We start from the raw sequence: 16,853 nt of genomic DNA on the forward strand, positions 1-16,853 counted from the left end.
ACTCTTTGCATCCATACTTCATATTCCTACTGTACAGCCTGAGTTGAGAAATCTCAGTGCACGAGATCAGAATGAGCTGCTTTCATTTTGTTGTGTGTAAATGCGCCCCTCTGCTCCTCTTCATGTAGTATACAGCGGGACACTCCGCAGTTCGCTTATCCCGTTCCTTCCCGTTGCCTTTTACGCGCACGACGTCTGCAGATACAGTGATCCAGTTAGAGCCCGTCTTCTCTCGCACGCTTCAAGCTTTTGGATGAAGGCAGGACTCTTTCTCAGTGTTCCGATGGCGAAGCAGCGTCGGTTCAGTCCCGTTGATCATTTTTAGAGGAAGACGTTCAAATTTTTTTCTTTTTTCTTTTTTCTTTTTTCTTCTCGAGTCATTTTCAACAATATGTGGGACGCGCGTTCTCTGCGCGGCGTCCGTGGAGTGCTCTCGGTCGTAGCCGCTTGACTAAAGGGGGATCCCGGCTCCCTTTTCATCCTTTACTCCCTTAGGAACAAGAGGAGTTTGCATGCAAAAGGTGGTTTATCTCGGCAAGGTGAGGCTGGCAATTCAATGATATTTTTTTAAAAACTGGATACCACTTTAAAGACAGGATTTGTGCGTTGCCAGTAAAGATTGTTTAGGCAAATTTACATTGAAGGTGTCGGATCATGAAGGTATCAAAACCTCTCTGGTCACAAAATACGTAACGTAACAGGTCTGCAGCATTGTTTTAGAATTTATAGGACTGCAGAAGAGGTCATTAACATGGATTAACATTTTGATGCTGCTTTACATCCTTCTCTCTATGCACATCTTCTCTTATTACTGCATTTCGATAGGTAAATGCTGCTTTGTGACTCGATTTTCATACGAATAATCAGACAGAACCAAATATATGTAAAAACTGTTGCATTCGCGAACAATCTGGAGTTTTTAAGCCTATGCTTCAATTAATGATTAAAGACTAAAATGTGCAACTTTTTTGACTAATTCTGAGAACTTATGTAAAGTCAATCACAATGTATGCAAAATAAACATTTATATACAGAGAATGCAGTGAGTTAGTTGTCAGAAAATGTGACTATAAATGTGGCAGGGGAAAAGATATTTGAAAATGAAATGAAATAAGACAAGAAATTGCTGTACACCTCAACCATTCTAATAGTAATACCATATGAATGAATTTCAAGGCTTCCCTCAGTTCATTTGTTTCCTGAACCTACCACTGAGTCCCATTTTGACGATTAGCTGCATAGAAAGTAGTTCTTCAGCAGGAGTTCATTGCCTCACTATAGCATGCCAGAGTAGAGCGCAAAGCAAAGCAGCCATGTTGACTGTTAAAACAAAATCATTGATTCTGCCCAACACCCTCTTAGAAATGTGATGAAAGGGATCAATAACACTGTGCAGCTGCTACTATTTTTGACTGATGATATGAAGTAACAGGTAACTGTGTGTTCACTCCGAAACATGCAGTTGTGTAATAATGTAATATATCTGCTTTATACTTATATTGATTTAACTAATGTGTCATCAGTCATTCAGTCATCTAACAGACTGTTTCCTCTCTTTCCTCAGCCATGGAGGGACTTGCCTAAAGAGGATCCAACATAACTCAAGAGTTTTAGCCTTTTTTTTCCTATTTCCTTCTTTTCTTTCGTAACATCTTCACAAGTCAAGTCTCCCTCCCTCTGGCGTTCTCCATCATCATGGCTGAGAAGCTTGGACCAGCAGGGCTCAAGCCCACCAACATCCTAACCCCTAACTCCCTTCCCCCAGATCCTATCGACATCATCCGCACCAAAGCCCGCTCCCGCCGAGTTCGCCTTAACGTGGGGGGGCTGAACCACGAAGTCTTGTGGCGGACTCTGGACCGGCTACCTAGGACCCGGCTCGGCAAGCTCCGAGACTGCAACACCCACGAGTCTCTGATGGAAGTGTGCGATGACTACAGCCTGAACGAAAATGAATACTTCTTCGACCGTCACCCGGGGGCCTTCACCTCCATTCTCAACTTTTACCGAACCGGAAAGTTACACATGATGGAGGAGATGTGCGCCCTTTCGTTTGGCCAGGAGTTAGACTACTGGGGGATTGATGAAATCTACCTGGAGTCCTGCTGCCAGGCCCGTTACCACCAGAAAAAGGAGCAGATGAATGAGGAGCTGCGGAGGGAGGCAGAGACACTGAGGGAAAGGGACGGAGAGGGAGAATTTGATAACACCTGCTGCCCAGACAAGAGGAAGAAGCTGTGGGATCTCCTGGAGAAGCCCAGCTCCTCGGTGGCTGCGAAGGTAGGGAACTGAAACTGGAAGTGCAATCACACCACCCCCATCTCACATTTCCTGTTCACATTAAAAGCCAAGCACTCTGTATGGATCATAACACATTACATGGACACTTATTAAAGGCCTACTCTCACCTGTAAAAACAATCATGAGTTCATCAATTTGAATCTTAAACAGGTGCGTGCTGTACTCTTATTAGGTGTTTTCTTTGTGCCATCTGCCTGGTTTCCATCTTTATAAGAAGTAGCAATATTCAGGGATGCATTAGATACAAAGAGAGCTGCAGTGTTTGTGGAAGTATTTGCATGGATGAAATAGAAAAGTGGTTTGTAGGTTGATGTGTGGTGTATTATATCTCAAGACAAAGCAAGCTCACATCAGGGTAAAGTGAAATTTACAGTTATGGCACTGATAAATTAGTGATGGAGTCACTGCAGGAGCCAGATTTAGACTCCATTTGCTTTGACAAAATAATTGGTACGTGCGTCAGCTTCTAGTATTGCTTTCTCAGTCGGATGAAGTATGTCAGCGTAGACCAGATCTGTCAATGACTTGTGACAGGGCACGTCTCTGGGTGAGAGCTGTGCAAGTCTCTTCTCTCGTGTAGTGCTATTATGTGTCTGTCTTACTCACTGATTTCATGTGCTGGATCTGGATCCGACTGTGAGGTGGCTTAGCGACAGGGTGATGATCAAAAGTTTGTTTGAGGTGTATCGATTAACCCGTTTACTACATTTACTTTAAGCTCATTTATCTGACTCGAGTGAGAGATGAGGTGCTTTCTTCCCACGTATCACATGCTTAATGAAACTGCTGCATTGGTCACATATAGTTTTCATTCCTTCCCTGAATCAACACAATAAATCTTAAAGAAATTAGATGTCTGTGTCGCAATGTCATGGCCGTCCCTCGTGAGATGATGACATCTCTTTCAACTCCTCCTCCTCCTCCACCACCTCATTGCATCCCCGCCCTGACTCAGTCCTCAATTAGGTAGGTCAACCTTGATGAAATCCAATCACTGGCAATTTACGTTGGGTCTCCAGTATCCTGATCTCATCATTGGGCAGTACAGGCCAGGGCTGAACAGGATTATATTCCATGTCAGAGGATCATAAACACCAGGTCCTGTGTGTGTGTGTGTGTGTCTGTGACCAAAGCAACATCATAACCTGATGTACTGTGTGTGTTGTGCTACATTGTTGTGAGCCCTTAAGGAAAGGATGTTTACCTTTTGGTTTTCCAGTTTGGAAATCGTATTAGATTCAGCTACAGCCCTACAGTATATGTCTTGTGTATTTGAAATTGCAAATGGTAATGACACTGAACATATACATTTTAGAACCTATTATATGACTCCCATACATGAGTACTGAATCTGTTTTCCCTTACTTCGTTTTTTATTCCAGCATGGCTTGTTGTCCCTGAAACAACTATCCATCCATCCATCCATTGGATTTGTAGTTGACAAGGATCCCACCTCAGCTTAATAATTGTATTCAGCCTCAGCAGGGAAGCTGTATATCACATGAATCAATTATAAGGAGGCTGCCAATATCTAATTTAAGGCAAACTCAGGTGACAGCGGCAGGGTAATTTGATCCAGTGTGGGATATTTAAAGTGATTTACCTTTTACCTCTTCTTGCGTGGTCCTCCTGTTCTCCAGATACATCTCAGTATTGCTGACCTGTTCACTATTGTGTGTGTGTGTGGGGGGGGGGGGGGGGGGGGGTGCTGTGAGACCTTAAAGGGAAATCCCACCTTAATTCAAATTGCATTGACATTCTGCTGAGTGCTTTACGAGGAGAACTTGAACGTGGCTTTAATGGTTCAGCTCTGTGATCGTGCTAAGGTTATCCACAGTTGAGAGTACATTTGGAAATAGACTGCCAGAGCTTCTCGACTGTCAGATGGCTGCTCCCTGAGGTCAGGGAAGCCTTTTATTGGGCATGCGGCATGCAGTGAGAACCCTTGAAAGCCCTTGACCAAGAAAATGCCATTACTAGGCTGGTACATAGCCGTGTGCTTTTATACAAAGCAACCTGAGCCTTTTCTCAAATTTAATCACAGTCTTCTGGCGTACACATATTCTCTCTTCTTCCCTCTTCTTTTTTTTCTCTCATCCCTTTCACTCTTACACAGCCTTAATTAGATATTAGAGTCCAGTGTGCTGGTGCATGCCACCTATGGCCCTCTCTGCCCTTAAGTAAAGGTTAAGCATGAGAGAACTGTGACCTTTTCAGCAGGGTCAATCAAGCTAGGATTACATTTGTCAGCAGTAACAGTCGCACATGCTTTGGGAGTATGGGAAAACTCTCACACAATGAAAAAAAAAGAGACCAAGCAGACATTGTGCCATGAAAACCAGTTAAAGAAAGCGGAGAGGTGTTTAAGAGAAAGCCACAAGAAGTGAATGAAGGAAGGTGATGAAAAAGACAGTGGTAGAGGAAAGCCCTGAGAGAGACTGATGTAAGATGTGCAGTCATGTAAGTTATGTCCCTGGATGCTGAGCTGGATCTTTGCAAACATTTACCAATGAATAATGAATGAAATGGTCAAAACAGAGAAGACACAGGCTAATGCAGTGGCTTCTCTGTGTTACTGCGTGACTTTTGGTTGAGTGTCTCATTGTGTGAGGAGGGGGTATTTTATATATGGTCCTATCTGGCGCTTTTCTTGGTGCAGGTGAGTATCACATCACAATAAACCCCATGCAAGCTCTTGTACTCTATATGTACACCTGCACTATACTTAGTTTGGAAATCTATCACAGAAGCACGCAGGAAATGTAATTGAACATAAATGTTTAAAATTAAATTGCAGACATTATTCACCAAAAAAGGTTAAAGTCACATCAACAGCAACAGCTTAACCTACAGTAGGAGCATCTCCACAGTTTATATAGCCACTGGTAAAATACCGTCATGTGCTACTAAATTATGTAAGATCAGAGTGGAAATCATGTTTTATAAAAAAAAAAAAAAATCTGATGGATGTTTCCATTGTTTTCTTACCATAGGCTATAATTTCTATTAATCCAGTAGAATGTGTCATCTTTGATATTGAGCCAGAAGGATTTGTGCTGTCCTGACCCTCTTTTGTTTACAATGAGTCACGGGTGTAGTTGTGCAGCAAATACACTTAACACAAACTCATGCAAGGAAACCCTATCCAAATTGCTGAATTGCTTTAAGGAGCTTGCTGCAGCATACAGAATCACTGTGATGTTTGCTGTTATATTTCCCCCGTGTAAATTTATTACCATTGCTGATAATCATTCCTGAAAAGACTGATCTCAGGGTGTATAACTTGCAGATGTAGTTTGTAACCTGCCTATGTTTTTCCACTGGATGTGTCTTTTGTCAGCGTGGTGGGAAATGGGATTAAACGCCTCCAGAAGCATTTCTTTCTATGTTCAGATAAATACTGGTATGTGTTATCGTTGTGATTTAGTGAGAAGCTGTGTGCCTGGGTTCATAGATTAATGCTATAAGTTTACATGGATGCTTACAGTGCTCAGTCTATAGTTTGTGGTTTGCAAGAGCAGCATATATTTATTTTGATTTGTGTTCATGAAAAGCTTCAGGATAAGCTTTTCTGATATTAACAATGTATATATAAAATATTAATGCTGCAATACACTGATCACTCTAAGAGAGGAAACATTTTGCTGCTTAGGTTTCCTTCACTGTAGAGTCCATTCAGTCTGGACAGCTCTGAAAAATAATGGCAGAGGATTCAGAGCTTTTTAAAGAGATCAATGTTTCCACTTGCCAGACATTTCAAGTTGGGTTTTTTATCCCCCTCCCCTCCCTAAATCAACCATGTCCAGCTCTGAGTTTGCTCCTAATGTAGATGTGCACCATTACTCTTTCCTTTATCTAATAAGCTAGTCTAGCTAGTGGGAATGCTATGCAAGGCCTGCACGGGCATAGACTAATGCTGTTTGGTACTCCCACGCTTGGGCACAGCCAAAGTCAGTCCACCACAGAGACTCTTGTTGATGACACAATGTGAGGAAGCTGTAGCATAATAAGGTACTGTAACAGACACCTCAAATGCCAATCTTTGTGAATGTCAGTCTTGTCATCTGTCTAAATTCAATGCTCCAGAGAATGTACAACATGCACTGTTCATTTTTTGTTTTTTGACTCATTAAGTTGATCAAAAAATCCTGGTTATGTGACACACCAGAAGTGACAATATTAATGTACAGCTTACAGTGAGGCAGGAACAAATTCAATTAGCACACTGTTGTACTGTTACCCCTCAGCACTTGGAGGTTTTGTTTCAGATCACTGCAGACAGCCGCTTACTCTCTATCTGTCTGCTTCCTTCCAGGCTTTTCACAGCACTAAAGTGTTTGGCCTTGTGTGTATATTGATGCAGTTTCTGATAGTGGGTGAGTCAAAGATGAAGGGAGATGGGGATCGGGGAAAGTGAAGGAGAGGCCTTTAGTCAGCATTAAGTCAAATGTTCTCCATTTGCCCCTGGGTCAGATTCAAGCAGCAGGTCCACTTCCTTGTGTTTCATTATCATCCTTTCATCTCTGCATGAATTGCGGTCAGTCTTCAGAAGGTTAAATCAATAGGCATTGGCATTTTATGGATGAAATGTTCTCAGCTTGTTGGGTAAATGGATTTAGTTACTTTTTTTCCCTGACTTTGTGAAAAGCCTGCTTGCTGTCATGTTGACCTTGACTGTGGTAGCCCTTTGAAATCAGATTTCCGGTTTCCAATCATAAGTCATAAGTGTATTTTATTGTTTTCCAAGTAAGTTTTTTCAAGGTAATGCTGCTAGGCAAGCTTATAATAAACTCCAACCTGTACAAGTTATTATAGCATTACATTTTCTTACGTGGCCTTTAACAAGTTATCAGGATGTGGTAGTGAAGTTTGTCATTTCGGTACACATTCTCCCTTCCTGTCTAGTCTCCTGGTTACATAAGCCTTCCACTAGGCCTCTAATCAGTACAGCCTAGCATTTAGGCACCAGCACCTAAATCCTCTTTGCCCCGCAATCATAATCAGATAAGAGAGAACCTCCTAGATTACAGGTGGCATGAGTTCTCATAGTCCCTGCATGGGCAGAGGAAGCAGCATGTATCATCTGGATGTACCAGGACACACTTTAACCTGCAACACAAAGATTATTTTACATTGAAATCAGTGTTGTAATGAAGTGGTTGAGTTCAGAAAGAATTGTTAGAAGATATTGGGAGTAAAAGAATAAAGAAAGTTTCACAGGCCCTTTAGGTTTTTTACTGCTAACTAACAAGCATCTTCCTGAGCTCTTTTATGTTCTTCAAATTGTACTCTTGTGTCAGTTTTATCTACAAAGAATAGCTTCAGTCTAGTGTTAAGATTTGACTTCTATTGTTTTCATGAAAAGTGTCTGATTTGTTGTATATACAGTGAATACTCGCCATTTACACACTCTAAACATGAATTTCCTCATATGGACAACAAACCGCACTAGTGTTGTAAGCAGTGGATAGAGCACTTTCCACTCTCCGCAGTTTTGTTAGTGCTGTTTGAATTTATAGTTATGTTACCAAGCAGCAAATATCAACTTTCATAACACTAGCAGTGCACATTCATCAGGACTGAGACATCTGCTGATAGGGCAAAGTTACCTGACTGCAAAATAGTCCAATCACTTTGTATGCCTTATAGCTCAAGATTAAGCATCAGCTCTGTTTACATTACATTTAAACTTGTGCTGTGGATATATTTGATTTCTGCTGATAGTGTTGATGGACCAATGTGTATTAAAAAAAATAGCAATGTACTGTGTGTGGCAAATGATACTCAAGGGGAGCATTAAATCAACCGTTCATCACAGAAAAGCATTTTTAAATTTAAATGCTCTGAAAACTGCGCTGGTGTCAGATTATCTCCCACTCTTAAGAGGCTGACTAGATCTCATTTGGGTTATTACAGAAGAGGTATCCTAAGGTCATATTTAAAATGAAGAGGAGATTAGGACACTGCAGCCCTTTATCGATCTAAATAGAGCTTTGTATCTGTAGACTTTCACCCGCAGGGTTAAAAGGGAACATTTGAAGTGGAGAGGAAATTGTTGAGAGAAAGCTATTGATGCTGCTGACCCTTAAAATGCATTCACCTCACTGTTGAAATCATGCTGTTGTACATTTTTAATCATTTCAGTGCTCACTGATCAATGTGTGCGGTAATTGCAAAACACACATCCATCCTTGTTTCTCTTTTTGCTTTGCTTTGCACAAATAACCCACTGCTGCTTTCTTCAATTTTCATGATTACCAGTGGGAACTTGCATGCAGAGGAATTACAGTCTGGATGCAGTTCAGTAGCAATGGTGTCCCAAAAGAGCCCGTTGGCCTGTCTTAGGGCTTATTGCGCTTGACCATGCACATATGATGACATTATTAAGTGAAACTCATGAGGCATGACTAATGCACACTGTGTTATCCTCACAGTTTTAAGGAACAGAGAAGGAGGATAACAACAGGCAGAACTGGATTCAGTGGAACTTCTGCAGTACAAGCAAAACTCTCTTTAGCGCAAGTCTAGTGTAAACAACATGGCCAATACAAGCCAAAGCTAATGAGTGGCCAGATGGTGTGAGAAGCTTGATGACTGAAGTCTCATTTGTAATTCTACTGTTATCCCTAGAATACACCCTCACTTTTAACTTAACAATGTTCTTATTACGTAGGGCTCCGCTGATTATTTTCATTATTGACTGAGCTGTCAATTATCATCACTTAGAATACGAAAGGTCTGAAAGAAAGTGCTACTCTTAATCTCCCAGACCGCAAGGCACATTTTTAAATTGCTTCAACTAATCAATTAATTGAAAAATATCCCACATGCCTACCACATATACCTGGCCTAGCAACTCGTGTTACACCCTTTTATAAGTTGCACAAATTGTGCCTGTTGAGTCTGCAAAAAGTCCAGGAGATGTAAATTGGCAAAAAGCCCCACCTCTGAGCAGCATCAAAGCAAGACATAAATCCCACTGAAGGCCAGGAGTGGCTATGGACCAGCAGTGAGCGGCAGCGCTGGCTGGCACTGCCAGCTTGAGTGACACTGTGGGTAAGAGGCTAATGTGCTCCTTCCTCCTTCCGCCTTAATCTCCTCCCTGTCCTCCTGCTCATTGCCTCCACCAGCGTTGCCTCTTTTGAGGTTTTTGCTCACTCTGCTTTCAGTTGTTTTTCATGTCCCAGAGGGCATCAGACATTGGGGATGATGGAGAGAGGACAGAGGCTAGAGGAGAGTGATCATTATAAACGCTATGAACACCAACTCTCTATTACGTCCTTCAGTGATCCCCTTTTCACACAAACACACACACAGCGTGTACTCACAGCTCACAGCCACTCTTCCACATCACTGCACATATATACAGTACTACACATATTATGCCTTCAATAAGCATGGCACACAAGCAGACAGGCCACACACACAATCATATACTCACACCTCTTTATCTGGAAATATTCAAATACTGCTGAGCCAGCTTTCCTTGGGGGACACAACACAGTCAGTACCACCCCATTGTCTCCCTCTCTCTCCCCATGCCATCTCATTCAGTATCCTTCACCTCCTCCCCTTTCCCTGTTCACCACCCAGCTCCTTTCCTAGCCTCCCTTTACATTAGTTTTTTTTAATCACTATTGTGAACAACCCTCAATTTCCTCTCATAACTTCCTGTGCCCTTTAATATCTGTGCTCTTTTTCCCCATCACCTCCTCATTTCTGTATTTATTTCCCTTGCAGGGTGAATGCTGAATTGTGATCCTCCTCACCGCTCCATTTTGGAAGCAGTGACACAAGCGTGCATTGGTATTCATTGCGGCGTTTTTTACATTTGGCTCTGTATCAGTCACGTTTATGATTCAGCACCACTCGTCAGAGGAGTACTTCCTCAGGTGTCTCCACTTCTTGTTAGCTACTAGAGCTGCAGAGGCAGCACAGTGGTGCTCTGCTATTTCTTGATACAGAAACAGAATGGCTTTATGAACTCAGGCAATAAATGCCCAAAGCATCTAGACACCATGAAAAATAACTGATGGAGAAGCTAAACTAAATGATGCACATTGAAAATGTCACAAACAAAAGGGATAACCTTTCGAAGGCCTTGTAGTCTCCTCTGACCAAAGAAACCCCTTCAAGGATCTCTTGAGAGGAAATAAAAAAGGAATGTGTGTAATCAACTTCATTTTACTTGTTTCCCCGGAAATGCTGTGTTTGTATAGTTTCCATGGTGACCGTGGTGTGCCATGGTGACTTATCGACACCCAGGGAGCAATTCATCTCTATACAGGCTGTGTGAGAGGCAGAGCAGCTGGTGCATCAGCCCCCACAACCAACCCCTAATGCAAATCTGAGGGAAACGCTTTTGCTCTACATCATAAAGCACGTTTTAGGTTTCACTCACTTGAAATTACCCTCAGAAATGTACATGTTTTTTCATTGGGATGTATTATCTTAAAATTATGCCTAGATAGTTCTCACTGACACTGAAATGACTTCTTCTTATTGCATAGCAGAGTGTTTAAATTAGTTCTGTGCTTGCATAGTCATGTTCACTACAATAGCTGCTGTGATAAGATGAGTGTAAAATACCTTCCATTTTAATTTCACTAAGGTGTAATTGAGATTGTCTGAAGACAAGTGCAAAGAAAGCAAGTTGGGTTTGGGTTTTTGTGAAATAAAGAAAAAGAATTGTGTCTGCCTTCCTTGCGGCCTGGCTCTCCAGACCAATCACAGGGTCTCCAGAGCATCAGTGGCAGAATAGGGACTTGATTTTGTTGGATAGAACATATTAATTAAGAACCTCTGCTATATGAAGGAGCCTCTAAGGACATAAGACAGAAAAGAGACAGATCAGTGGGAGGTTGAAAAGGGTTGAAGCCACTTGTTAGCCAATGCCTAGTGGATATTGGGTGACGAAGCAGAAGCTATTGTGATTGGGCGAACATGTTTCATCACCACCACCACCACGCTTTTCCTGTCTTTTTTTCCTATTTTAGCTCCTGTGTTGGACTGCCTCCATTTTCATACACCGTCGCCCCCCTCTTTACGGTGGCCGTGAAGGGCAAACGACGACAACACAAAGAAAAACACGACATTAACAAAATCACAACGACAAAAAGGAAAACACAATGACATTAAAAAAACACAATGGCAAAAAGGAAAACACAATGACATTAAAAAAACACAGTGACATTAACTCCTAACGGAACCTGCTATGACAAGGATCATTGCTGATTGGCAGAAAGCACATCTGTCTTTTTAACAGGTGGGAAAAGCCGCTTTATGCCTCATATTTATGCCCCGCATCAAAAGTCCCATTCACGCGTTTCTTTCTTCACAACGGCGTGCCCTTGTTTGGATGTTAACGTGTTAGATGAAGAAGCTCTAATACTGAGAGGAGCTTTCTAAGCAGACTGCTAGGTCCCAAAGTTAAGCACCGTGCAGCGCGGAACCCTCACCATCCACAGATGATCTGTGTTTCACTACGTTTCTTCATAAGAAGCATGTTTTCAGTTAGATATGCTGAAAATCTGAATAAAGGTACTCTATCCGGTTCCAGTCCGGTTTCCGCCGACTCCACAGCACTCAAACAGCATTCATCAAAATCACTAACGGCCTCCTTATGGCAGCTGATTCTGGAGTCCTCGCCATCCTCATCCTCCTCGACCTGAGTGCAGCCTTCGATACTATCTGTCACGCCACCCTCCTCAACAGGCTATCTTCCATTGGCATCACTCACACTCCATTAGACTGGTTCACATCTTACCTCTCTGGCCACACTCAGTTTGTTCAACTCAAGTCTTTTAAATCCATCCCCTCCTCCTTCACTTCCGGTGTGCCCCAGGGCTCTGTCCTGGGGCCCCTCCTCTTCATCATCTACCTCTTTCCCCTCGGCCATTTCTTCCTCAAATTTGACTTTCACTTCCACTGTTACGCTGATGACACCCAGCTCTACTTCTCCACTAAACCTTTGTCCACTCTCCCACCCACCTCCCTCACTGATTGCATCACTGAAATAAAAACCTGGTTCAACCTAAACTTCCTTAAATTAAACAGTAACAAATCCGAGGTTCTCCTCATTGGCATCACATCCACTCTATCCAAAACCAACAGCTTTTCTCTCACTATTGACAACAACTCCGTTTCACCCTCCTAGGTCACCAGGTTAAGAGTCTGGGTGTTATCCTTGATAGCACACTGTCCTTTCAATCCCACATCAATAACATAACCCGGTATGCCTACTTCCACCTACGAAACATCAATCGCCTTCGCCCCTCCCTTACCTCCACACTGCCGCCATCCTTGTCCACAGCCTTGTCACTTCTCATCTGGATTATTGTAACTCTCCCCTCTTCGGCCTCCCTCACAAATCCCTCCATAAACTTCAACTGGTCCAGAACTCAGCTGCCCGTATCATTACTTGAACCCCCTCCATTCACCACATCATTCCTGTCCTCCAACAGCTCCACTGGCTCCCGGTTCAGTTCTGTATTCAATTCAAAGTCCTTCTGTTAACATTTACACATCCACAACCTCGCCCCCTTGTTTCTTCTTTTTAACGTGTTTTTAATTTCTGTAACTGTTATTATTATTCTATCATTTTGGGTAGGCTGTTGAAATCACTGGTTCCCGTCTTTAACACCTTCCCTGGCCACGCCCTCTAATTCATTCATTCATTCACAGAGAGAGTCGAATGTTGTTGTGTTTTCCTTTTTGTCGTTGTCGTTTGCCCTTCAGGGCCACCGTACCTCTTTCACACTTCGCTTTTCTCTCATGTCATCATCACTGTTGGTGTCACTGTGGGCTATACTGCCAGCTGTTTACTGTCTCCCTGCACCCTGGGAAGTGACAGAAGAAATTATTATTTCTCCTGCTCTTTGTTGTGCATGTGGGCCTCCCGTGTCTTCTGCTGAGCCACAGCAGTGCTACATTGCTGACCACAGTTACTCTGTCTTGTTTGAAATGCTCTGATGCTCCTCAAAATTCACTAGCATGTCTATATTTGCTGCCCATGCTTAAAAAACATAATCTAAACAAAAAGTTATATTTTAATCACACTATTTAACTATCTCAGCATGTGGCATTAGATATTTTTGAGTTTAAAATATGAGCCAAGAAAACTAAACCAAAGATAGCTGAATTAATTTCACTAGTAGAGACAAAATCATATTTATTTCAAATGAACTGTTATTTAGATTGAATCATCATATAGGATTTCAGGTTTTACTTATTTTAAGAAATGCCTGTTCCTATCAATTTTACTCAAATCTTTCTGTAATGCAAAGGTCACAGATTTAACCTCGGTAAAAGCTATGAATATGTGAAACATAAACCACAAATGAATGGCTTTCATGCTATATTCATCCAACTCTTCCTATGTCATTCAGTTTTCACCAAAGCCATTCATGAAATCAGGAAATCAGTCATACAGATCACCAACCAGGTCGTCAACTGGAACCGTCCATCTGTGTGTCTAGTCAGGTGAGGTGACAAGAGGCATTGATACAGCCATTTAGCACTCCAGTGTGATTGTAATCAGCTTACTGCCACTGGAGACAAGGACCTGGCTAGCCTGAGGCCATACGGGGACGAAGACGCACACTCATACCATGTGACCTGTCTCAATGTCAGAGAGCCAAGCAGTGGGCCAAAGGATCAGTGTCTGACACAACTGAAAGGTCACACTGGCTTGGTGGTTTTCTCTGGTGTACATACAGATGTGGGTGTCATACACTATCTGTACTGCATGTAAACACTTGAAATGTGTGTGTGTCTTGAAAGTTAAAAGAGACTCAAGACCTCTTGAGAAGAGTTGTCACACACATCACAGCACAAATTTCCTCTGTGTTCGCACGGGGCGGGGGTACTGCCAGGTTAAAAAAAGGGTCTGTCTTCCATCACTGCAGGATCAAGGAAGATTTTTGTCTGCTGGGTGTTGACATTTTGTAGAAGCCTTGCCAAATCGATAGGATGACTCTCAGGTATTGACCGGTGCGCTGAAAGGCCCACCCGTCTCATTTTATTTCAGAGCACAGGTCTATGTAATATGTACAGTGCAAGTGTCATCTGAGGAACAAGCCTGCTATAGCCATACAAACTTCTGATATTTGCTGTTTCACACCCTGGGCTGCAGACAATATCATGCATTCATGTCTGCATTATTTTTCTGAACGTGCTGCTTTTAGAGAAGCTCACCTCTTTTTCCTTCATGCCTGCTTGTGAGTCACCTTGACTCTTTATGCCCTTCTTTGATTATCCACATCTCTTTTGTGAAATCTGCTTCTTCACCTCCTCTTCTTTGCTCTTCATCTTACCCTAGTGTCCTCCAATCATGCAACCTTGCTCCCAAATCACTCCTGTCCTCTTCAGTGCCCTCTTTCTACTTTTCAGACAGAGTTTCATAAAAACCTATGTGGGGCTTTTCTACTTTTTTTCCCTTAACTTGCCATGTGCTACCTTAAAGATCAGCCTAACCCATTGTGAATCTGAGTCCTTCCCTGCACCCGGACTTAGCAGAGCTGGCCACTGTTTCTGGCCCTTGCCCAGCTAAAGATTTTGAAAGCATACTTGCTTTGCAATAAATCCCCCTTAAGTAGCGTGACAGTATCTAAAGGCCACCTAGCACTCTTAAGCATCCCTATTTTTTGCCTCCTGTTCCAAGGTAATGAATAAGGTGCCTGAAAGCAAATAACAATACTAATGTTGATGGATGACTGTTGATACAAGGCAAAGTAGCACAAGACTCTGTCTCATTTCCAGTGTTGCTATTCTCGCCTTTTTGAGTGGTCACTTTCCCTTGCTATACAGTAAGTCTTGCTCGATTCGTATCACACTAATACCACTTTAAATCTGCATTAATGTTACTATAAAAAGTCATCAACGCTGCAGATAGACATCATAAAGATTAGTATTAAAAAATGCTTAACACTTACTGTACTTAGAGGCAGATGCAAAGCTCACCTCTAAAAATAACAACACAGCGGCCAGTCCCATCACATTATAACACACCAAGCGAGAGTAAACAACAATGTGTAATCATGTGGAGAATAAAACCTGAAAATCTAGATTTTCTCTTCTGTGGTTAGTCTCAGAAAATACTGGAAGAGATTAGAAGGTCTCATTTAAACATATAGCTGCATTGTGAATGGGTAAAGGCTAATGCGGATTATAATGTGAAGCATTAAATCGGGTAAGGCAGTGATTCATCCACCCTTGGATGCATGATTCATCCCCTCTGTTATTACTTCAATATGTATTTATTCCCTTTCTTCACATGTCACAGCTGATGAAACCCTGGCCTTTAATCTTTCTTAAATTCAGCCGGGTAAATGTGGAATTTCATAAAGTGACACATTTCCAGGCCGATATTTTGGTGGTGTGTGTCTGTGTATGTATATTTCACAAGACATACTTATTTTATATCAAAGCAGTCTCAAACATGCAAGCCTGCCTATCCACACACACCACTGACTGAGGAATGTTATATTCAAACAAGACAAATGAAAGCCAAAGAAGATAATGTGGTGTTGGTTTCATTTCCATTTGTTACACAACTATTTCACAAATTATCTTAATAGATGAGGAGGCAACTGAAGAGGGGGGCAGGAATGTGTTAGTCAAAAGATTAACTTGTTTCTGTATTTTCTCTGATGTGTTGGTTTATTTAATGTTAAAACACATATTTCTTTTTGTTTTTGTCTTGTTCCTCCACTCGAGATTCACTTCTTCACTTATATCTGTGAGTTTACCACCAGATTTACAGGTTTATACAGCTGATGGATCTCCTCAGAGTAGGAGGAATGTGTCTGGAGAAACAGCACACACTTTGGCAGTGGAAAGTTGTGACAGGGGAATGCTGTTTATGTTTAATAGTTTAAAAGTTTAATAAATATTAATTTAAAGATGTTTACCATTTCGCCGTGTTTAAGAGGCGCACAGATTTAATCACAGCGGTGTCATTTGTCTTCCTGGACACAAAAAAATTTCCACAAATTACTCTTTTCTAATTGAAGACACAAGTCTGCCTTCATGCAAGGATTACCGCTGGTGTAGAGAGGTATAAATCCAACCTCATGTCTGTCTGACTGACAGGCAGACACACCCCCAACCTGATGTGCTGCATGCTACCCTAATCCTCTCTGAGGACACTGCAGAGTCTAAGGACAGAAATTAACCTCCCTGTTACCTAGTGTCAGCTGTGACGCCCTGCCTGCCAGTCATCGAGACAGACGCGCTCATGACGCCGATGAATCAATTAGCATTGCTGCCATAGATCAGATTAAGGCTAAACAGGGCCAAAGGCGGGCTCATTAAAACGATTGTCTGTTTGGCTTGTCGAATAGAGGGCCAAGCAGAGGCTTAATGGAGGAGGGTTAGAGTTGCTGAGGGACACTGTGGATTGTCAGGGTTCACAGCCTAATCTGGAGCGATTGGCGTCTCTCTCTTTCCAGGCTGAATGAAATCAGAGAAGAGAGGGTGGGGGCAACAGGTGGAGGTGGACATAAATAAGTATTGGTTTTGCTTGAGCTTAACAAAAGAGAGGAAAATATGTG

General features: G+C 42.2%; 1 protein-coding gene across 1 annotated transcript in view; it reads left to right on the forward strand.

The window, feature by feature from the left end:
* Window positions 1–1,695: 1,695 nt before the first annotated feature.
* Window positions 1,696–16,853, forward strand: part of kcnb2b (potassium voltage-gated channel subfamily B member 2b) — a 78,317-nt gene continuing 63,159 nt past the window's right edge. Inside the window, exon 1 of the mRNA XM_053342476.1 lies at window positions 1,696–2,280. Coding sequence (XP_053198451.1) covers window positions 1,696–2,280 — 585 coding nt within the window. The remainder of the gene's footprint in view (window positions 2,281–16,853) is intronic.

This window comes from Scomber japonicus, chromosome 21, assembly GCF_027409825.1.
Source record: "Scomber japonicus isolate fScoJap1 chromosome 21, fScoJap1.pri, whole genome shotgun sequence".
In the NCBI taxonomy this organism is placed as follows: Eukaryota; Metazoa; Chordata; class Actinopteri; order Scombriformes; family Scombridae; genus Scomber; species Scomber japonicus.